This window comes from Lepus europaeus, chromosome 3 (genome assembly GCF_033115175.1).
Source record: "Lepus europaeus isolate LE1 chromosome 3, mLepTim1.pri, whole genome shotgun sequence".
Lineage (NCBI taxonomy): Eukaryota > Metazoa > Chordata > Mammalia > Lagomorpha > Leporidae > Lepus > Lepus europaeus.
In genome coordinates this window covers 127,594,280-127,618,686 of record NC_084829.1, presented here as the reverse complement: position 1 = coordinate 127,618,686, position 24,407 = coordinate 127,594,280, and the positions used below count along the sequence as shown (strand labels likewise).

At 37.8% G+C, this 24,407-nt stretch overlaps 1 protein-coding gene across 1 annotated transcript in view; it reads left to right on the top strand.

The window, feature by feature from the left end:
* Positions 1 to 5,763: 5,763 nt before the first annotated feature.
* The window catches only part of THEMIS (thymocyte selection associated), a 262,004-nt gene continuing 243,360 nt past the window's right edge, over positions 5,764 to 24,407 (top strand). Inside the window, exon 1 of the mRNA XM_062187262.1 lies at positions 5,764 to 5,854. Within this exon, the coding sequence (XP_062043246.1) occupies positions 5,764 to 5,854 (91 nt within the window). The remainder of the gene's footprint in view (positions 5,855 to 24,407) is intronic.

Here is a 24,407-nt window from a genome sequence, read left to right as displayed (position 1 = left end):
TTTTATTTTTAATTGAAGCATAATTTTACATGCTTTTGAATTACAGTGTGATGTTTTGATACATATATATTAATAATCCAATAAAAGTATTTAGCATACATTTGTTATTTGTTGTGAGAACATCCAAAATTCTCTTTTCTAGCTGTTTTAAAATATTCAATATATTATTGTCAATCATAGTCAACCTAATGTTGAAATGGAACACCAGAACTATTGCTCTATCTAACTGTCACTCTGTATCTGTTGACCAGTCTCTTCCTTTTTCCCTTCCCCTTTACCCACACCTAGTCAGACTCTGGTAACCACTCTTCAACTCTGTGCTTCTATGAGATCAGCTTATTTAGATTCTACATGTGAATGATATCATACGGTATTCGTCTTCCTATATCTGGCTTATTTTATTTAATATAATTTAATGCAGCACTATTCATTATAGCTAAGATTTGGAATCAAACTAAGTGTCCATCAGTGGATGAATGATAAAAGAAAATGTGGTATACATACACAATGAATGTTATTAGCCATAAAAAGGAAGAAATTCTGTCCTTTGGAGCAACATGGATGAACTGGAAGGACATTATGATTTTTTGTGTTTTGTTGGTTAGCCAGCTGAAGTCTTACTGGTGATCCTTTGAAGGTGATGGTTTCCCTCCTCAGATTGCATTTAAGATATTATTTTTTATTTTTTTACTTCTACTTTTACATTTTAATATTATGTTCTTTTATATGCTTCTCTTTGCATTTATCCTGGTGTTCATGTCAATTCTTGAATCTGTGGATTGACATCTTTTTCAGAGGTGGAAAATCTTTGGGATTATCTCCTCTTGTTATTTCTCATATCATGTCATAGTATACATGTAAGATAGTTCACTATAGCAGAAATGTCCCTTATGTTCCTTTCTTAATGTTCCGCCTTTTAAATATCTATGTGTAGAGCCGATATTTTCTGCTCTCGCACTTCTAGTTCCACAATTCTCACTCTGTGTTCTAGGTACTATTCAATACAACTATTGAATTCTTAATTTCATTTATTGTATTTTTCAACTCTAAAATTTTCATTTGATGCTTTCTATAGCTGGCAGTTGTCTCTGAAATTCTCCTTCCTGTAGCTTAGTTTTGAACATAATCATCAAAATTATTTTAGATTACATAACTGATAAATCCAGCAGCTGAATTACCCCATTGGGTTTGTGTCCATGATCACCCTCTTCTCTGCCCCTGCACCCTGTGTCCTGTTTCTGGTATCCCTATTCTTTCTTCATTGAATTTCTAGACATCGTGTTTTAAAAAATTCTAAAAGTTCTATCCACTTGTCCTAAACAGAAGAATTTACTTCTGCTCTTCTCATTTGGCTACAATACTAGCAGATCACCTTGATCCAATGAGGAATTGAGCCAATTTCTGTCTTGGCTTCAGTTTGTATAAAGCTTGTTCTGTTGGAAATCAACTACTTCTTTTAGGGAGCAATCTTCAGGAGCATGAGCTGAGGTTGTGGACATTTTGCTGGAGCTCTGCCCTCCTCGTTGGCAAACTTTTTTCTGGCTTCATAAGATGCTGAACAAAGCATTGTATGGCTTCTTCCATTTTGTACCAGTCACTTTTAATTTATGTCTCATATCATCAATTCTGTACTACTCTGGAGTGAACAAAAGTATAAGGGGCAATGTGGTGCTGAACAACACATTTCTGAGTTTTCCTAGCTAGCCCTAGGAAGTAATTTCTAGTTATGTGAACATGCTATAAACTCATTTCAGCTTCTTTCTTCCTTAGTCATCAGGTTTTGCTCGCTTTTCAGTCTCTTTCTTGGTACCAGTTACTAATCTACAAACATCTCTCTGGAAAAGAAGTGGAGAACATTGGGTTCCTCTGAAGGCATGGCTCTGGTTTCCAGGATTTTGGCTTCTCATGCCCCAAGTGCCACAGCAGTTCTCCTTCTCTTAACCAGCTTTTTACAAAAATCAATGAGCTTTTCTAGTTGTCTCTAGTATGAGAGTTGGTCACATACAAATTCATAGCCAGAAGAAGTCCTCGAATGTTTTGTTTTGCCTATTGGTAAATAAGTGCTCTTACACATTTAAGAAATTAATTATTTATTATATAGAAATATCTCATATGTTTGTTGCCAAACTTATTTTTAAATTTTTTTCAATTTTTTAAATTTAAGGTATACAAACTTCATACATTTCATAAATACAAATTTAGAAATATGGTGATTCTTCCATTCTACCCTCTCTCCCACCTGCACTCCCACCCTTCTTTCTCATTCGTCTCCTATTCCCATTCTTATTTTTTACTAAGATTTATTTTCAATTAACTTTATATACATAAGATTAACCTTATACTAAGAGTTCAAAAATTGTAATATTTTTAGTCTTTTTCCCTGAGACTTCATTTAATGCTTATAAATAGTTCTTTCCTTACCCTCTTCCATACATTTTCTTATTTTCCCCCTGTTGTATATTTTTTGGAAATTTAATTTCAAAATTACCCCAATTTTTTGCAGATACTGTGAGGGAATTAACTTGTTTTCAATGATTTAACAACCACTTGCTGAATAAAATGCTCCTTAGTGCTTCTTAACTTCATCTTTTTCTATTGTCTAATTGATTCAGAACTCTTGTTAACATGACTGATGTGCCCATAATCTGATATTTTAATGACTGAACTTTTAATAATTCATTTTACTATCTAGTTGTTCAAGTGTCTCTTCAACATTCTTTCTCACTTTTTTCATGTCTTTTCAAAGCAAGATTTCTTTACCTGAAGTGCCAGAATTGATTATGATCAGGACTAAAGTAGTGGCAGTGGGGACTCAGATCAAGGACAGAATGAGTGCAATTGAGAATTGTCATCTAGAGGGCTTTGAGGTCTTTGGAGGGTGGAGGAAAGACAGCACCTGATACGAAGCTAAGCTTCCTGGCTTGGGTAACAATGGCAATGGTGTTGTTTTTAACTAGGATTGGGCTAACGAGAGAAGCAGGCTATAACAGAGAGGGAGGATCATATGTTAGAATAGATCAGAGGTAGCATAGGAAATTGTAAAAAACTGTTGTTGATTTTGTGAAATGGATGCTTTGATTAACAGGATAAAAATTTACCTGGAATTAAAAAAAAATAGTGAAATCAGCATGGACTAGATATTAACTAGAATTTGCTGTATCTAATGAATGTTTGATTTTTAAATAAATATTTTATTTATTTGAAAGGCAGAGTCAGAGAAAGAGGGAGAGAGGAAGAGATCTTCCATCTATTGGTTCATTTCCCAAAATGGCTGCAATGGCCAGGGCTGGGATGAGCTGGAGCCAGGAGCCTATACCTACTTCCAGGTCTCCCAGGTGGTTAACAGGGACATAAATACTTGGGCCATCTTTTGTTGCCTTCCCAGGTACATCAGCATGGAGCTGGATGAAAAGTAGAGCAGTGGAAATTGAACTGGTACTCAAATAGGATGCCGGTATCCCAAGTGGTGGCTTAATCTGCTGTGCCAGAACTCCAGCCTCTGGACATATGATTTCTTTTTAAAGATTTATTTATTTTTATTTGAAAGTCAGAGTTACAGAGAGAAGGATAGGCAGAGAGAGAGAGAGAGAGAGGTCTTCCAATTGCTGGTTTACTCCCCAGCTGGCCGCAATGGCTGGAGTTGTGCCGATCCGAAGCCAGAGGCCAGGACCCAGGAGCTTCTTTCGGGGCTCCCATGCTGGTGCAGGGGTGCACACACTTTCCTAGGCCATACCAGAGAGCTGAATTCAAAGAGGAGCAGCTGGAACTCCAACTGGTGGCTATATAGGACGCCGGCACTGCAGGTGGTGGCTTTTTCCATTATACCACAGCATCACATGATTTTTAAGTAACAGCTTGCAGCAGTCCTTGTCATATATTCTACTATGTGAAATATGCTATTAGGCTATAAGTAACTTTTGTAGTTGATTGAAGAACCTAAGCTTGGGGATCGGACTTCCCAGGTTTGGGAGATTTTGATACAAAAAATGTTGCAAGTAGAGTTATTGAGGGGAAAATCTGTTGATGTAATCAAGCATAAATTCTAGTTTTGATAAGAAAGAAATAAATCCTAGCAGAATATTATAAATGTAAAATATGATTATAAAGAATTAAGAGTTTTATAAGCTCTTTATAAAAACTAGGCCATGTTTTTATTGTTAGTCATCTCCATGCAGAATATAACCAAACCGGGATGACCCTGACCCTCTTTACCTATTTATTCTGCAGTCTAGGGCTACACCAAATAGGTAGTCTGGAGTCTAATTTATAAGAACATGCAGCTTCCTGGCACCTTTCAGCTGTATCTATACCAATCAATTTTCCTTACAGAAAATATTACTTTGAATTGTGCACTGTAGCTCTAACATACTGTTTTTTTTTTTTGTTTTTTTTTTTTTTTTTTTTTTTAGTTAGACACAGAGAACATAGAGGGAGAAAATTTTTTAAAGATCTATTTATTTATTGAAAGGCAGAGTGACAGATTGAGGGAAAAAGAGAGAGAGAGAGAGAGAGAGAGAAGTTTGTATCTGCTAGCTTACTCCACAAATGGCTACAACTATAAACTCTGGGCCAAGCCAAAACCAGAAGCCAGGAACTCCATCTGGATCTCCTACACGGGTGGCTGGGCCATCTTTGCCTTCCAAAGAATATTAGCAGGAAGCTGGATTATAAGTGGAGTAGCCAGGACTTGAATGGGTGCTCTGATATGGGATGCCAGCGATGTGAGTGGCAGCTTAACTGGGCATATGACAACACCAGCTCCACGTGGGGGAAATTTTTAAGAGATTGGTTTTCATGAGGCTTCCCCTCTGCCTTTGAAGTTGGGCATTTTTTTCTCCCTAAATTTGGACTATAGGGTTAGAATTATTGAATTTTGGACTTGGAATTAGTTACACAATTCATTTGACTCCTTGTACTTTTTCTGCAGGTAGTAAATGAGGCAAATGAGGATCAGAAAAGGCAAGGACCAAGTCAGTCTATAAATCAAAAGTAGAGCTGAACCCAGGAAACAGATTTTCTAACAAGTGACTGGAGCACTTTCCACTATAATGTGGAGATTCTAAAATTCATATTGCCTTACCATTTTAATGTAGTATATCACTTTGCTCATTGTATCCCCTGCCCTGCCCCCAACCTTCCTTTAAGATTCAGCAAAATTCTAATGCGGAAGAATTAAAAATGGTTTCAGTACTCTCTCCAGAGTATCAGATTTCTAAAAAGAGCTGACACAAAGCACTTTCACAACCAAATTTAATATAAAACCACTGACAGTATGCAAATAAGGCCCAAAGCCACACTTTACAAATGAGCTGGAGAAATAATGAATTAATGTGGTGCCGTTTTTAAGTTTAGATTTCAGTACTACTTTCCTGTTCTTTTCTGATGGATAAGCCATAAGCAACTCCAAACGTGGGTTCTCTTGCCATTGCTGTAGATGCACACCTGGACAGCAACACAGCGGCTAGTATCTGTTCTCATGCTTTTTTGGCAGTGTCTGTTCAACGCCTTTACCCCACCCCCATCCTGTTCTACTTCAGTGTCAGGAGGATAGGAAGCCACAATAAGAACAAAAGAGCTGTAACACGGTCTCCTGTCTCCTCCGTCTTTCCTCACTGTCCCCACTTAGAACCCACAGGCTCTGGTGTGATGTTCCCTGCACGCCTGAGGGAGGAATGATGAGCAAGGGCTGACGCTGCAGGCAAGTGACACCCCGAAGCTGTAGATTTCTTCAAGTCCAGGTCTGCACCCACCCAAGGCAGAGCGATGGCCTTATCTCTGGAAGAATTCGTCCACTCCCTTGATCTCAGGACCCTCCCCAGAGTCCTAGAAATCCAGTCAGGCATCTATTTTGAAGGTAAGCACTCTCTAATTCCTTGCCTGGCTAGAAAGTACTTGTAAGTGGGAATTTGGCGGGGGGAATTCTGGTAAAGTTCCAAAGCGAAAGGGAAAAGGTAATTAACTGATGAGTGGTCAAGGAAAGTGTTAGAGAAGGGAGACCCTAGATAGGACTCCAGGTGGGAAGGGAGAAGGGATTGAGCACATCTTTTTGTAGGCTTTCGGTGGTTTTCACATGATGGCAAATCACTGTTGACCTTTCTTTGAAATTTGCTGTAACCCATAGTGAAAAGTTTAAAGTTATCAATAATTATGTTTGTAACACATAAAAATGCATGGATACCATATTATTTGATATGCAGATATTTTAAAATGTTGTCTTCATTGAAGTATATTCTCTACATAATAATATATTCTTCTTTTCTCACACGCACTTAAAACAAGTGAGATTTTTAAGGATATGACTAGGTCACTAGGACTTGGGTCACAAGGACCCTGCCCTAATGAACAGATAGATTAATGTTATTATCATGGGAGTGGATTGGTTATCCTCAAGTCTTAGTTTAAAAAGTGAGTTCTCTTGAGTGACAATTCTTGCCCGTGCTCTGTCTCAAATGTTTGCTGCCCTTCCACCATTTTATGCCACAGCAAGAAAGCCCTCACCAGGTATGGCTCCTTGATGTTGGGCTTCCTAACTTCCAGATCTATGAGAAATAAAGTTCTCACATTTATAATTTAAAGTGAAATAAAAGCACACAGTATAGAAGTAAATGTTTTTCAAACTCTTAAGTACTTCTAAATGTTGCTGGTATCAACATTTCTTTCTCCCTTTCTGTAGTGGCCTAACTCTTAATTCCTTAAATAATGATAATTTTTATTTGAAGGTATAGAAATTAATCTCTATGAATCACAAGGTTATTTTTCAAAATCTTTGCTGAAAATCAGAGTCCAGTGAAAATTATGGAATAAAAAACTACTGAGTTTTGGTGTAACCACAGTATGTTAATTCACATAATTATTAAAATCTCCAAATAATTTTTGAGAGTGCTTATGAGGTTAGTTTTAGCTATGCAAAACAATTTGTTTTCTAGATAAACATAAGAGTGCTTCAAAAATTAACAGAAAATGTACATTATCTTTAATTTCACTTTTCCATGAATATTTTTAAATTTCCTTATATATATTTCTAGTCATAAGAAATTGAAGCAGGAGTTTCAGGTCTAATCTTGGAAAATAAAGCATTATTTTTAGGCAAGTCTTTCCTGTTCATTGATAGAACAATGTACACACATTCTCTTAATTAACATGGTTCAACTTACAAGGCTTGACTTGTATTTTCCTGTACAACGGCACAAAAACATACTCACACAACTGTTCAGTTTTTACACTCTCAATATAACATTCAATAACCTACCTGAGATTTTAACATTTTATTATAAAGTAAACTTTGTGTTAGATAATTTTATATCACTGTAGGCAGTTCAAAATTCTGAGCACATTTAGGGAGGGGGAAGCTTAGCTGTGATGTTAGATTGGATGTATTAAGTACATTTTTGACGTAACTGCGTTTTCAATGTAACAATCAGCTTGTCCAAATATAATCCAATTATGAGTCAAAGAGTGTCTATTAAATGATGAAATAAAAGAAGGATGGACATGTCTTTGGGCCGTATGCATAGGCACACACAATCCTTACATTACTCTCCCCACACCCTGCTTCAACTTCATATGCCCTGCAGGCAGTGGATTGGCACAAGCTATCACAAGTCAGTATAGGAATTTGTTTCAATTGTAAATTGATTGTTTAAAATCAGGTCGTATTTTGTCCCAATACTGTATTATGAGTGTCTCTGTTTCTAAAGCAGCTCCAAATCATTTCTTAACTCATGCTTTGTGCATTTGAGGCTTTGTGTCACAAGTCTTTCTTCACGCCTAGGTTACAAAGGCCTTTAACAATTTTTATTTAAGGAATACAAATTTCATGCATTTCATATGTACAAATTTAGGAACATAGTAATTCTTCCCTCCCTACCCTTCCTCTAACCTGCACTCCCACCCTTCTTCCATCTCCCTCTCCTATTCTCATTTTTATGTTTTTACAAATATTTATCTTGAGTTAACTTTATCCTCATAAGATTAATCCTACAACCAAGAATTCAACAAATAGTATTCAGAAAAAACAACAAAACATTTTTCCTCAACAGTCAAGACAAGGCTGTTTAAAATCATGGCATCTTCAAGTGTCAATTTCACTCTTGTACATTACCTTTTAGGTACTCTATTAGTTACCACATATCAGAGAGACTATATGGTTTTTGTCTTTTGGGGACTGGCTTATTTCACTAAGTAAAATGGTTTCTAGTTTCATCCATTTTGTCACAAAAAACAGGATTTCATTCCTTTTTATGGCTGAGTAGTATTCCATAGTGTATATATACCATAATTTCTTTATCTAGTCTTCAGATATTGAACATCTGGGTTGATTGTGTATTTTAGCTATTGTGAATGAGCTGCAATAAACACGGGGATATAGATCACTCTTTCATATCTGATTTCTTTTGGTTTGGATAAATTCTCACGAGTGGGATAGCTGGGTCGTATGGTAGGTTTATATTCAGATTTCTGAGATATCTCCATACTGTCTTCCACAGTGGCTGCACCAGTTTGCATTCCCACCAGCAGTGGATTAGGGTACCTTTCCCCACATCCTCACCAGCATTTGTTGTTTGTTGATTTCTATATGAGAGCCATTCTAACTGGGTGAGGTGAAACCTCATTGTGGTTTTAATTTGCATTTCTCTGATGACTAGTGATCCTGAGCATTTTTTTATGTCTCTGTTGAACAAAGGTTTTTTATTACATTACTTTACAATGACTCTATGGTTTTGTAGTTTACATTTAGAATTTGGTTCAATTGGACAACACTTTGTTCTGAGGTTTACAGGGACCCAATTTTATTTTTCTCTACGTGAGAAACCTGATATCCAAGTACCATTGACTTAGCTGGCCATCTTTCCCCTACTGACTTGTATTGCTACCTATAACTCTTATTAAATGTTCCCATCTGTGTCAGTCTATCTCTGAAATTCCATTAGTCTATTTTTTTCATAATTGTGCCCAAAATCTCACTATTTCTTCCAATGGTGGAATAAGTGACATGATCATTCTAAGGACCATTCCCTTGTTTTCACTATTTTTTTCTAAGTTGATTTAGCTTTTTTTTTTTTTAAAGATTTTATTTATTTATTTGAGAGGTAGAGTTACAGACAGTGACAGGGAGAGAAGAGAGAAAGTCTTCCATCCATTGGTTCACTCCCCAGTTGGCTGCAATGGTCAGAGCCGCGCCAATCTGAAGCCAGGAGCCAGGTGCTTCTTCCTGGTCTCCCATTTGGGTGCAGGGTCCCAAGTACTTGGGCCATCTTCTACTGCTTTCCCAGGCCACAGCAGAGAGCTGGATTGGAAGAGGAGCAGCTGGGGCTAGAACCGGTGCCCATATGGGATGCAGGGGCCACAGGTGGAGGACTAACTTACTGCTCCATGGCACCGGCCCCTGAGTTAGCTTTTACTAGACTTTTCAAGCATATTTTCAAAAAAATTACTGATTAGTAAAAAATTCAGCAGGAATTCTTATTTTCTTGGGTTGATTTTCTAAATAAATTTGTGTAGAACTGACATTTGTATATGGTCTTACAAAAGAACATAGTATGTCTCTCCATGTTTTCAGAACATCTTCATACTTTATTAATTCATTATGTTACACTTCAATTAAGATGAATTTTCACAAAGTAAGCAAATTTATGTGATCAATACCTTGATGAAGAAATAGAGAATTGCAAGTGTTCTAGAAGCCCTGACTTGTGCCCCTTTGCAATTATCATCTATAATTGTTCCCCCAAGTTATTCACTATCATGATTTTGGTTCATTATAAATTTTATATAAATGGAAAATCAGGTAGGTGTTCTGTCCTGATTAAAATGTTTATCATTATATCTATAAAAATAGTCTATGCTGCTGTATATAGTTCATTAGTTTTCGGTACATATAATATTCCTTTAGAGAAATATTATCACAATTTATTTATCCACTCTATTCCAATTGAGCATTTAGATTATTTCCAAATACTTCCAGGTTACCATGAAATTCTTATGCATGTGTACTCATAATTACATGAACTCAGCTAGGTGTAAAAACAAGTGGAATTTCTATGTCATAGCGCATGTGTATGTTCAGACTTGCTAGGTAATGAAAAACAAGTTTCTAAGTAGTCAGATTTACATTCCCACCATGAGAATCTGATACTTCCAGTTAATCCATTTGCCTACTAACACTTGATGTCACCAGGCTTACTTACAGTCATTCTAGTAAGAGGTTAGTGCTGGATCACAGTTTTAGTTTGTATCTCCTTGGTGACTATTGAGATTAAGCAACTTTTCATATGTTTTCTAGCCATTTGGAGATGTTCTTCAATGAAAAAATTGTTTATATTTCTTGCTCTTTTTTATCATTTAGTAAGTTTTTATCATGTATTTGGTAAAATTTACATATATTTTTGGCACACTGTTTGTTATGTGATTTGCAAGTGTCATTCAGTTTCTTGCTTGAAATTTCATTTTCTTAATGGTGTCTTTTGATAGATGGAAGTTCTTAATTTTAGTGTTAGTATAATCAATTTTTAATTATTTTACATTCAGTGTACTGTCAAGAACATTCCTTTATTCTAAGTTAATGAAAATACTTTGTATTATCTTCTAGAAATTCCATTATTTACTTTCACCTTCAGATCTGCAATCTACCTGGAGTTTATTTGTTTTTGTTTTTGTACAGATTTGAGAATGAAGCCAATATTTCCTTTTTTTCTCCTATAGAGATAATGGGCCCAGGGATACTGAAACATTGTCTTTTTCCTACTGTCTTGTTGCATAACTTTAGTCATAAAGAGTGTCTGTGCATGTTCCAACTATCCCTAAGCCAATTTCACCCTGTCTCTCTTAAAGTAGGTTTACAACAATATATAATATTTAATTGATATTGTATATAATAATAATATATGGCTGAGCCTTAGCTCTCATTTCATGTTTGAAACACCAGAACTATTTTTAAAATATAAATGCCTGAATGTATTCTCTAAAGATGAGGATTTAATTATATAAACAGAAAGGTGTCATCATCAAGTTTTTAAAAATATCCCTGATGACTATGACACACGGTCAAAATTAAGAACCACCACCATTGAGTAAGTTCTCCAATCTATTATTCTCCTTCAAGTTTGACCCTTTGGTCTTTAGTATACATTTTAGAATTAACTTATCAAGTTTCACAAAGTCACTCTGGAATTTTGATTAGTGGAGTATTGGTTTGGAGAAAATAAACATCATTCTAAGTTACATCTTCTGATCCATGAATATACTATTGCTCTCTAGTTATATAAATCTATTTTATTCCTGTCAGTAAAATTTAGTTTATTGCAGAAATTTTGTACTTTTTCTGATTTATTCTTAGTTATTTGATTTTTTTATCAATTATAAATGGTATATTTTAACATTTTCACTTTCTGTTTGCTGTGTTTGTTGAATTTTCAGAATACACTTTTAGATTGGCTTAGATTTTCTATGTACATATTAAAGTTGTTTGTGAATGTTGATGAATTTTTTTTTTTCTTTCCAATGATTACACTTTTTTCTTTCCACTAAAACACTGTCTAGTGATTTTACTATGAGATCATATTGGGTTAATGACAAAGCAACTTCTAGTCTTGTTCACAACTGCAGAGAGAAAATTTCAGTAATTTATCATTAAATATGTTCATTTTATTTATTTATTTGGAAGTCGGAGTTACACAGAGAGAGAAGGAGAGACAGAGAGAGAGAGAGAGAGAGAGAGAGAGAGAGAGAGGTCTTCTATCCGCTGGTTCACTACCCAACTGGCTGCAACGGTCAGAGTTGAGCTGATCCGAAGCCAGGAGCCAGGATCTTCCTCTGGGTTTCCCATGCTGGTGCAGGGGCCCAAGGATGGGCTACCTTCCACTGCTTTCCCAGGCCATAGCAGAGAGCTGGATCAGAAGTGGAGCAGCCGGGACTTGAACTGGCACCCACATGTGATGCCAGCACTGCGGGGGCAGCCCAACCCACTACGCCACAGTGCCAGCCCCATTATGTTCATTTTAGAATAACCAGCTTTCTATTAACTTTTTTCAAGATAATAAATTTACATTTGATTTTATCAAATATTCTTTCTGTAATATTTGGAATGATTACCTGATTTTATTCTTTTACATTATTATTTTTTAAAAAATTTATTTGACAGGTAGAGTTTTACAGACAGTGAGAGAGACAGAGAGGAAGGTCTTTCTTCTGTTGGCTCACTCTCCAAATGGCCGCAATGGCCAGAGCTACGCCAATCTGAAGCCAGGAGCCAGGAGTTTCCTCCTGGTCTCCCATGTGAGTGCAGGGGCCCAAGGACTCGGGCCATCTTCCATTGCCTTCCCAGGCCACAGCAGAGAGCTGGACTGGAAGAAGAACAACTGAGACTAGAACCAGGCGCCCATATGGGATGCCAGCGCCGCAGGCGGAGGATTAACCTAGTGTGCCATGGCGCTGGCCTCTACATTATTTTTATTTAAAGCAGACTTTATTGTGGAATAAAACCAATTTGTTCATGTGTCACTGAATTTGATTTACTTTTTTTAAAAAAAGTCTCTGTATTTCTCTTTGGGAATGATACCCTCTTACAATTTTTATTTCTTGAGATGTCTAACCAGTCTTTAACATCAAGTTTTTTTGAAATTATGGATCTTCTTTTATTTATTTATTTATATTTTAAAGATTTGTTTATTTACTTGAAAGGCAGAGTTACAGAGAGAGGGAAAGAGAATGAGAGAGGGAGAGGGAGAGAGAGAGAGAGAGAGAGACAGAGAGAGAGAGAGAGAGAGAGAAGAAAGAGGTCTTCCATCCACTGGTTCACTCCCCAAATGGCTGCAATGGCTGGAGCTCAGCCAGTCTGAAACCAGGAACCAAGATCTTTCAGGTCTCGCACATAGGTGCAGAGGCCCAATCACTTGGGCCATCCTCCACTACTTTCCTAGGCCATCAGCAGGGAGCTGGATCAGAAATGGAGCAGCCAGGACTCGAACCAACACCCCATGGGATTCTGGCACTGCAGGGGGAGGCTTAATCTACTAAACCATAGCACTGGCTCTGGGACTTCTTAACTACTTTTGTTCTTAAGATTTTGTGTAAAAATATACTATTTCTTACTTACATATTTAGCAGAATTTCCAGTGAGGACATTTTGAACTTTAATTACTACTTCAATTATTTTAATGACAGTCTCCCCATCCATAATTATAGCTTAACTCTCATTTCACAAACAAACCAGCTTCTAGATTATTTATTAGAATTAAAACTTTCTCTATAGAGATTTTACATGTCCTACGTTAGTACCTAGAATACACATACGTATGTATATAAGTATCATTATATATTATATATACATATAGTCTTCTGTTTTCCTATTGATAATTACTGAGGTGGAGATATGCAGTGAAATATTACCAGCAGTACTGATGAGTTCTCTCATTAATTCTAATAGTCTATATTTTTCTTTTCATTGGTTTTTCTAAATAGCTGTTAATATCATTAGAAGATATCAAGATCATGTCTATTCCCGATCATTTTTTCAGCAGTTTATTTTTTCTTACCTTTGTAGTGTAGACAAAGGCTTCTAATTCTTTTTTTTTTTTTTAAAGATTTTATTTATTTATTTGACAGGTAGAGTTACAGACAGTGACAGGGAGAGACAGAGAGAAAGGTCTTCCATCTGCTGGTTCACTCTCCAAATGGCCACAACGGCCGGAGCTGCGCAGATCTGAAGCCAGGAGCCAGGTGCTTCTTCCTGGTTTCCCACGCGGGTTCAGGGGCCCAAGGAGTTGGGCCATCTTCTACTGCTTTCCAAGGCCATAGCAGAGAGCTGGACTGGAAGAAGAGCAACCTGGACTAGAACCAGTGCCCATCTGGGATGCCAGCGCTGCAGGCAGAGGATTAACCTAGTGCACCATGACGCCAGCCCCAGACTTCTAGTTCTATGTTAAGCAACTGTGAGAATCCTTGTCTTATTTCTAACCATAAAGAATACCACCTAAAATTCATGCATAACTTTTGATATTTCATTATTACTAAGTTGTCGAAGATCCTATCCCTGATTTCTAGGTGTTTTTAAAATAAATTTGAATTCAGCTTTATTGTTACTCTTTCATCATTGATTAAGATAGTACTATTTGCTTTATCTGTTTGGTGAGTTACCATTAAAGATTTTGCGAATGTTGCCTGTGACTGTATTTATGAAGCTTATCTCTTCTTACTCTGCTGTCATTTTTCCTTGTTGATTTTTTTATTTGCCACTGATTTGTTTGATAATATTTCTCCCCCAACTTTCTTTTAGTTTATCATCTTCTCAGCCTTCATTTCTAATATTTTGATTTGTTTGTTTGAAGTACAAGGAAACATATTCTCCATCATCTCCCTGCTTTTTACATCAGTGCGGGTAGTGGAGTCAGGTTCCAGCCACCCTGTAGAGATGGCTCTACAAGAGATTTTGGGGAAAGGGAACTTGAAAAAGGCTGACAAGTATTGTGTGGTATTGGATTGAATTTTCCCAACTGACAACCAAAATGATCATAGGCAGCATGTTTATTCTCGATAACATATTGCATAAGCACTGTTTTAGAGGGTAAGATGCCAACTAAATGTGAATCACAGACCTGTGGATTATAAAGTTGGGACTGTGCCTCCTGCATAAGCTACAAATGAAAGATGAGTTTTGGGCTAACTCAAAACATTCAACATTTGTTGTCTTCTGTTAAGAAAAGTAGTCTTTTTTATAAGCCTGAGAGTTGATATGAATACCGAGCTTCTGTATACAAAATATTTAGCAAGTTGACTGAGCACTGTAGTCTTGAAATGTTGTAACTATTATTTTTAAATTATCTTAATGTTGGTGTATAGTGAGGAAAACTGATTAATAATTCCCAAAAAGTAAAACAAAACTAACTTGAGTTCCTTCAATGTTTCACATACCAACAAATTAAATGTAGAGTAAAAACCAAAACATTAGCAATAAAAGCAATCAAAGAAATAACATAAGCATATTCAATTAGGGACTTTAAATAATAAAAAAAAACTAAAAAACTTCCTTATTATATAAAACCTCCAATCTACATAAATACAAATACAAACTAAATAAATACAAACCACAAACTAGGAAGATATTCATAATATATATACAAATTAATTTATAGCTAATTCCTACATAACAAATAAAAGTGAGTATAAAACTTTTAAATTATTAAAAGATATAAAAGGCAATTCACATACCTTAATAATATGTAGAGAGTTTCAAATTTACTAACAAACAATGAATATATAAATCATTATTTTCTTTTTAGTTTCCGAAGTATTAAAATATTCACAAAATCCAATGCAAGTATGAATATGCAGAGAGAAGGTGAGACATGTTCAGTGGGTGTGTAAACAGTTACAAATTTTCTGGTTTTTTTTTTTTTTGAAGAAAAAATTTATCTTATTTGGAAGGCAGTTACAGAGAAAGAGAGGCAAAGAGAGAGAGAGAGAGGAAGATAGAAAGGTCTTCTATCCTCTGGTTCACTCCCCAAATGGCTGTAACAGCCAGGGCTGGATCTGTCTGAAGTCAGGATCCCAGAACTTCTGGGTCTCCCATATAGATGCAGGGGCCCAAGCACTTGGGTCATGCTCCACTGCTTTCCCAGGTGCATTAGCTGGGAGATGAGATGAAGTGGAGCAGCTGGGACTTGACTGGCACTCATATGGGAAGCAATTGGCGGCTTAACTTGCTATGCCACAGTGCAGGCTCCAGTTACAGACTTTCTAGGTAGCAAGTGGATTGTGTGCATCAATATGTAACATATGTGTACTTTCAAATACAATTTAAAAAAGCAAAAGAAATGACTATGTGAAAATATTTATAGAAGTATCTTTTGTAGAAAAAATGTAAGCAAGCCTCAGCATGGAATAGCTTACACAAATTCCAATAATAAATTATCAGGCATAATTCAAGGGACTAGAATTACTGTTAGGAACAAAGCAGAGCCCTTCCACTCTTGGAGGTGATACTCCAGTGGGTGAGTGGTCAAATGACAAATGAGAGATGTAAAACATGCACAGATGTCATGAAGAACTAAATAGAAGGTAAAGCAAAGCAGTGGGAAAAGGTGATCTTTTAATGAGGGTGACCACGGCAATTAGCTCTTATAAGAAATTTGAGTGGAGCCTAAATAAGCTGAGGAAACGAGCCTTGTACACATATGGAAGAACACTGGTACTGTGTCCAGGGCAAGTATACGTTTCTTAAAACTTCTTTCTTCCGGTTAAGAAACAGGGAGTGTGCCAGAGGGGCTGAAGCTTAGCACTTAAGGGAAAAAGTGCTGGAGACACTGGCAGGGCCTGATCTCAAATACCGACGCGTTCCTGCTAAGAAAAGGTAGTTAGGGAGGGCTGCTCTGAGGAACTGGTTTTGGGGTAAAGATTTGAACATTGAGAAGAAATGGACCGAGAAAAGATCTGTGTGATGAATCTCCCAGAAACGACAGATGGTGAAAACATTTGGTGATCCAAAGGGGTTTAGTCTGAGGAAGAGGAAAAATATCCCTGTACCTGGGGCACATAGAAAGCTGGGAATGACCCCTTGCAATGGAAATTGACAAGAAGCCAACAGGCAACCAAGACATGATTTACTGAGGGCTTATTCACTGGCACAAGGAAGCTAGCGTAGCAAGAAGCAGTTTCAACTGGCATTCCAACAGCTGAACTGGTGGATTTGTTTGTTTGTTTTTCTTTTCATTTTTTATCAGATTGGGGAGGTATGGCTGTATTCTCTTGGTCTCTGGTCTGTCCCCCTCAGCACATAGCATTTCCATTTGCACCTGGCCTGGTATTCTGCACAGACACAATCGTTCTTTTGCACACCACATACTCAAAATGGCAGTGTTGCTCACTACTGTTTCCCCAGTAAGTTCAGGTATCAGTTGTAGTGGGCCATTCTGGGCAAGCATGCAGGCTGGGCAAGTCTTTAATGGGCAGCAGGGATCCAGAGCTCCTTGCCTGATTGGTGTGGTGCTGAGGTTGGCAGCATGTCAGATCTCTAGGGGCTTGATTTAGTGAGCCTGTTCCTGGAAGGGTCATTTGAGAAGTTTAATAGTGGCAAGAGTAGTTCAGGGACTTGGACTTTGTAAGAAATGCCAATGACCACTTGAAGCAGGGCACTGAAAGGTCTTGATTGTCATCTAAGTAGGGCCACTGGGTATTGTGGGGAGGCCCCGAATGGGGAAAGGAACAAAAGTGTGATAAAAGGACACTTTAGGAGAACACGCATGGATCCAAAGAGGTGACAGTGGTACCATGAGGTAATCTGGACAGAAAAGAGCAGTCTGTCAGAGGTAGAACTATCAGAACTTGCTAATGGATTCTATATGAACATGAGGAAATAAGAAATTAAAGGATGAATCAGAGGATTTTGACCAGAACTACTGGGGAAATGTGTGTGCCTTTGATTGAGTGGTGAAGAATAGGGGAAGATGAGTTTGGTGAGAAATGCAGTTCTGTTTGGGACATGTTCAACATAAATATCTGTTATTCACCCAATGGAGAAGTTTCAAGTAGACAATTAGAGGTGGTGCTTTGGTCCTGAAAGTTATGACACCACCCTCAATGCCAACATCTAATATGAGCCCTAATTTGACTCTTGGCTGCTCTACCTCTGATCCAGCTTGCTGCTAATGTGCCTGAGAAAGCAGGAAAGATGACCCAAGTACTTGGGCCCCTGCCAACCATATGGGAGACCCAGATGGAGTTCCAGGTTCCTGACTTCAGCCTGGCACAGCCCTGGGTGTTGAGGTCATTTAGGGAGTGAACCAATGAATGCAAGATACCTCTCTCTCTCTCTCTCCCTCTCTGTCTCTCTCTGCCTCTGTTACTTTCCCTTTCAAATAATTACATACATTAAAAAAAAAGTTAAGCATGACTACTGAGGGAGCCAATGGTTAGAGTGCTACCTATATAACATAATTGAGCAGTGCTTTATTTGTACAAAAACCTTACCAATTAAGAAAAAAAGAGGATGTATCCTTCATATTTGTTTTTTTCACTGATATTCATATCCATTCTAAAGCATGATTAATAATAAAATTATAAAAGATAAAGGTAAAATGAATAATAGTTAAACCATCTGAATTTTTTATTAATAATTCAAATCCATTTTTCTCTCTCAAAAACTGTTAACTTCATCATAACATATGAACCATTTATATGTTAATGAAAACAATATCATTGAAAATTATTTTAAAAATTAAATATTTTCATTACTGAATAGTTCAAGACCTTTGAAAATGATTAATCATTGTATGATATAGTGATTCTTTTTCTTTTTAAATATTTTTATTTATTTATTTGAGAGGTAGAGTTACAGACAGAGAGGGAGAGACAGAGAGAAAGGTCCTCTCATCTGCTAGTTCACTTTACAAACGGCTGCAATGGCCAGAGCTGGGCTGATCTGAAGCCAGGAGCCTGGAGCTTCTTTCAGGTCTCTCATGCAGGTGTGGGGGTACAAGTACTTGGGCCATCTTCTACTGCTTTCCCAGACCATAGCAGAGAGCTGGATTAGAAGAGGAGTAGCCTAGAATAGAACTGGTGCCCATGTGGGATGCAGGCGCCGCAGGTGGAGGCTTAGTCCACTGTACCACAGCGCCGACCCTGACAGAGTGATTCAAGTGGTTTTAATTTAATTTGTTTCAGTACTTGTTTTGAATGACAGCTATTAAAGATACCTCATAAAGGTCCAATATACACCATATTTAATTCCACATAGGTCAAGTTTACCGTTAATGTTGTGTCTATCCATCTATATGTGAAATAATCTTCATAAATCTGATTTTGACAGCTTTACTAGATAGCAATTTTATGCAGCTGATGACAAGCTTATACCAGTGAAAGTGTTATGCTTCCACTTCTGTCCCAATAGGTTCTAAAATCTTCAATTCTTAAGTCTTTGTAGGTATCTTGCAAAATTATTTTCTATTTTGTGAGAGCTGATATAGTTAAAATTAGATTTGATCCATTCTTAAATCAACTTAACACATATAAACTCCACTATTTGGAAGTATATTGAAAGTAAGTGAATGAGTTAGGGCAATTCTTTTAGCTCTGATTTTTATTTTGAATTTCCAATCTATTTCAGTAGTATATATTTCATATAGCCATGTGATGTAGGGATAAATGTGGACTTTTTATGTTTAATAAGTTTAAAATGAAGTATTAGTAAGTCTACACATTAAATACTAATATAATTTTTAATTTGTTTTATGTAGAAATGAATATGAAATGAAGTTCTAGTATCTTCTAAGTCCCTCTCAGATTACAGCTGAGTGATTGTGACATGTGCCATAGATCCATAGAACTGTGTAATCATACCACATTGAATTCTTTGAAAAAGCAGCTTTTGGCCAGCGCCGTGGCTTAACAGGCTAATCCTCCACCTTGAGGCGCCGGCACACCAGGTTCTAGTCCCGGTTGGGGCGCCGGATTCTATCCCAGTTGCCCCTCTTCCAGGCCAGCTCTCTGCTATGGCCCGGGAAGGCAGTGGAGGATGGCCCAAGTCCTTGGGCCCTGCACCCACATGGGAGACCAGAAGAAGCACCTGGCTCCTGGCTTCGGATCAGCGCAATGCGCCGGCCGCAGCAGTCATTGGAGGGTGAACCAGCAGCAAAAAGGAAGACCTTTCTCTCTGTCTCTCTCTCTCACTATCCACTCTGCCTGTCAAAAACAAACAAACAAACAAACAAACAAAAAAAACAAAATAAAAAAAAAAACAACAAAAAAGAAAAAGCAGCTTTTTAAAAAAATATTTATTTTATTTATTTGAAAGTCAGAGTTCACAGAGAGAAGAGAGGCAGAGAGAGAGAAAGAGAGAGAGAGAGGGAGAGAGAGAGAGAGATGTCTTCCATCCAATGGTTCACTCCCCATTTGGCCGCAACGGCCGGAGCTGCACCAATCTGAGGCCAGGGGCCCGGACCTTCTTCCAGGTCTCCCATATGGGTGCAGAGGCCCAAGGACTTGGGCTATTTTCTACTGCTTGCCCAGGGCATAGCAGAGAGCTGGATGGGAAGTGGAGCAGCTGGGACTTGAATCGGTGCCCATATGGGATGCTGGTACTTCAGGCCAGGGCGTTAACCCACTGTGCCACAGCGCCAGCCCCCAAAAAGCAGCTTCTAACTAAGGAATAAATCTAAGAAATAAAAGAAAAAAATAATGATCATCTATTTACATTTTCTTCTTTTCCTTATCTGTTTCCTTTCTTTTTGAGTGCATGGTAGCTTCACACTTGTAAGCCCCTTTGTGTGTCTTAGAGCCTGTACTGGTGAATGTAATGAGAGCAGGTGTACTGTGTATCATTTTGGTGTAGATACCTTAGGAAACAGTACTTGATTTAACATATTCCTTTCTGGTGGACCATGTCAAGATGGAACCTCCCTCAGCCTGGATTCTAGGTGACCACAAGTAGCAGAGACCCTTCATTCATCCTCTGTATTGAATATATAATAGTAAGAGAAATATATCTTATGGCTTAAATTTTAGATCTGTGGTTATTTGCTACAGTGACTTGAACTTTCTTATTGATGTAATGATATAGCAAGTTATATTATTTACAGCTGTAACTGAACTCATTGATTAAACATCTAGACATCAGACTTATTCAGGAGAGTCATATAATGTCAAAAGAATTACTTGGGTAATAACATTATCACTCATTCAGAGGAACCACTCTGTTCAGGCAACACTATCTGTTGCTTTGTTGACTACTCTCCAAGTTGCTAACTTTACCATTTAGTCCTATTTGTTTCACCCATCTGACTCTTTTGATATTGATTTAAAAATCTGACAAAATTCAGTGTTTCTTTTATCATGATTTTTTTGTGAGATCAATATTAAATTTTTTCTCTATAAAAACACATGCAAATTATTCAAAAATTGGTAATTTTTTGATTCTGCATTTATCTTTTTTGCCCTTTTGGACTTAATGTTTCAGTATCATGTTGCATAATCCAAGATCATGAAAATTTCCTTCTCTTTGTTTTGGGGGAACTCCAAGAACATGCTCAATTTTATGATTTTCTATGACTCTCATAACTCATAAAATTGGTATAATGAGGGCTGTGGTTCATTACAGGGAGAGGAGACAGATTAAAATCAGTGAAGGAAAAAGTGTATGGGAGACAATCCAGGAGATACCTGGCAAGAATTGTCAGCTATCCACTGCCAGTGGTGACACTTGGATGGTGTTTATTTCTCCTAGCAGTGATGTATTTCAACTGATATGATTCCAACCAGGGACTCTCATCCAGCCCGTTTTTACTGGAGTCAATCACATAGATATTCAGTGCTCACATGATTGGCCTTCACTATACAGTCTCCTACCTTTTCAGATCTCAAACTGGTACAGTGTGGTTCAGGACCCCAGGTTAACAAAACAAGAATTTATCATTAAGTCACGTGATGAGTTGAAACTATCTCTTGTTGGCCAAGAGTCCAGATATAAAAAATACTCTTATCTTGCAAGGTAATTCAAGAACTTTGAGTTGATCTTTCAGGAGCCAGTAAAGAGTTAGTCCTGTTTGCAGTGTGTGGGATTTGCATACCTCGAACCCATGGAGTTAGTTCTTTACTAAGTGGTTTTCTTTTATGAAAGGTTTGTCTTACAGCTAATGGAAGGATTACTTACAAAACATGTTGCAAATAACTCAGGTAGAGAAGTCTCTAGTTGAGGGAAATAAAGGAGTTACCCAAAAAGATTGCCAACTTGGTAAACAGCTTTCTAAGCAGAGGGAACATCTTTAGCAAAGAATTATGGAAGGAATATGTTGGCATGTTTGAGGGGAAGTTAGAAACCAATGGATCTGGAGCGAGAAGAGTGATCAGAACTGAATTCAGAGAGATGGTGGAGAATCATATGTTCTTTTTGGACATAGCAATGTCCAGTGGGGAATCTGGAACTACCAACCAAAATCAGCTAAAACACTGCTAGATTTTTTGTTTGTTTGTTTTTTGGCTTTGGTTATGCATTCAGAGAGCATGAGCCATTATTTTCCTCGTTGCTTTTAATAAAAATTTATCTATCTTTATTTATTTGAACAGCAAAGAGGCAGAAAAGATAGGACAGATAGAAAGCTCCTACATCCTCTGGTTCAGTCCCCAAAGATCTGCAATACCCAGGGCTGTGCCAAGTTGAAGCCAGGAGCCTGAAACACAATCTAGGTCTCCTATGAGAGTGGAAGGTCCCCAAGTTTCTGGGCCATCACCAGAACCACCTAGGGTGAGCATCAGTAAAAAGCTGGAATTGGTAGTAGATCTGAGACTCAAACCCAGGCACTTTGATCTAGGCTGTGGTTGTCCCAAGTAGTGTCTTAACTGATGTGCCAAATGGCTGTGTATATTCTTGTTTACCAAGAAAGAAAATGCTGGAGGAACCCCACATAGCTTTGTAGAAGTTAAAGCATAGTTTTCTTTTTCTTCTTTTTTTTTTTTAAAGATTCATTTTGTTTATTTGAAAGACAGGGTTACAGAGAGAGGTAGAGAGGGGAGAGAGAGAGAGAGATATCTTCCATCCACTGGTTCACTCTCCAAATGGCCCCAACAGCTGAAGCTGGGCTGATCTGAAGCCGAGAGCCTGGAGCCTCTTCCAGGTCTCCCAAATGGGAGCAGGGGCCAAGGACTTGGCCCATCCTCTATTGATCTCCCAGGCACATTAGCAGGGAGCTGGATCAGGTGTGGAGCAGCCAGGACTTGAACTGGTACCCATATGGGATGAGCTCAGCAGTCCAGGGCTTTAACCTGCTGTGCCACTGTGCCAGCCCAAAGCATAGTTTTTCTTAACAGAAACCCAAAATATGATAGTCAAAATTGTATCTTACAACAATGTTTAAAAGCCAATAAGATGTTTTTCTCCTCTTCAGAATTAGTATTTTTAAGTATCATGCTTTGGATATATTAAGTACTAGAATATTTGTTTTTCTTATGAAGAATATGATAAAATTGTAGAAATTATTCCCTAATTCTATATCTTTCTCCTTTCTTTTTCTCCTTTTGTCCTTTCTTCTTTTCCTCCTTAGTCCATCTTCTGTTGCTATTACTGAATACCACAGGCTGTGAAATTTATTTATTTATTTTTTAAAGATTTATTTATTTATTTGAAAGGCAAAGTTAGAGAGAGAGAAAGAGAGAGAGAGGGAGAGAGGGAGAAAGGTCTTCCATGTACTGTTTCAAATGGTCAGAATGATCAGAGCTGGGCTGGTGTGAAATTGGAGCTTCTTTTTGGTCTCCCACATTGGTACAGGGGCCCAAGCACTTAGGCCATCTTCCATTGCTTTTCCAGGTACATTAGCAGGGAGCTGGATTGGAAGTAGAGCAGCCAGGATTTGAACCAGCACCCATTTGGGATGCCTGCACTGCAGCGGGTGGCTTAACCCTCTTTGCTACAGCAGCACCCCCAGGCTGGGAGTTTCATTTAGCTCATGGTCCTGGAAGTTCAAGAGCATGGCACCAGCATCTGCTTGGCATGTAGTGAGGGCCTTCCTGCTGTCATGATATGACGGAGGGCTTGATAAGGCAACAGAGCAAGAAATCTGACAGAGCTTGCTTTCATAACAAAACCACTTCCATGATAATGCATTGAGTCACAAATCATTCATAGAGCAGAGTACTCACATGGAACCAAGGGATGGGTCACGAGAACCAATCTCCTCTTCATGGTCCCGCCTCAAAACCTAGCAGTGGGGATTAAATTTTAACACAAGTTTTGTTGGAACCAAACTACAATACCTCCTTGCTTCCTTTTTATGAAATGGATGGGCCTACCTCTTAAGGACTTCACAGGCTAGTGAAAGAAGATTTTAAAAAATTTTAAAAATTCAATATTTATAAGGCAATGAGAAAGTGCTCTGACATAAACTGTTTTGAGAATACTGGGGAGTGTATAGCCAAGACTAAGAAAGGTCAGAGAACGTATAACAAGATGTGGTGATAATTATCCTGGGTCTTGCAGCCTAAATGAAAGATGACCAAGTCAATAAGCAAATTCAGAATGGGAGAAAATTGTTTAAAATGTTGTATAAGTTTGAAACCTCAAAAGACTTGGAGAATGGTGGGTAATCAGATGCTTTGTGGCCGTATTTAAATGACCTCTGAAATATAATAAAGATAATGAATTTCTACTATTATTAATAGGAAACTATAGAAATGTTATTTTTAAACATGTGTTATGTACTGAATGAATGTTCATGTCCCCTAAGACCGTATGTTGAAGCCCTAATCCCCAGTGTGACTGTATTTGGAGATGGGCCCTGAAGTGAAGTAACTAGAGTAAATGCCATCATAAAGTGGGGCCCTGATCTGACAGGACTGGCGTCCTTATGAGAAGAGACACGGGAGAGCATGCTCGCCTCCTTTCTAAACACAAACACACAGTGAGGAAAGGCCATGTGAGGCCATAGCAA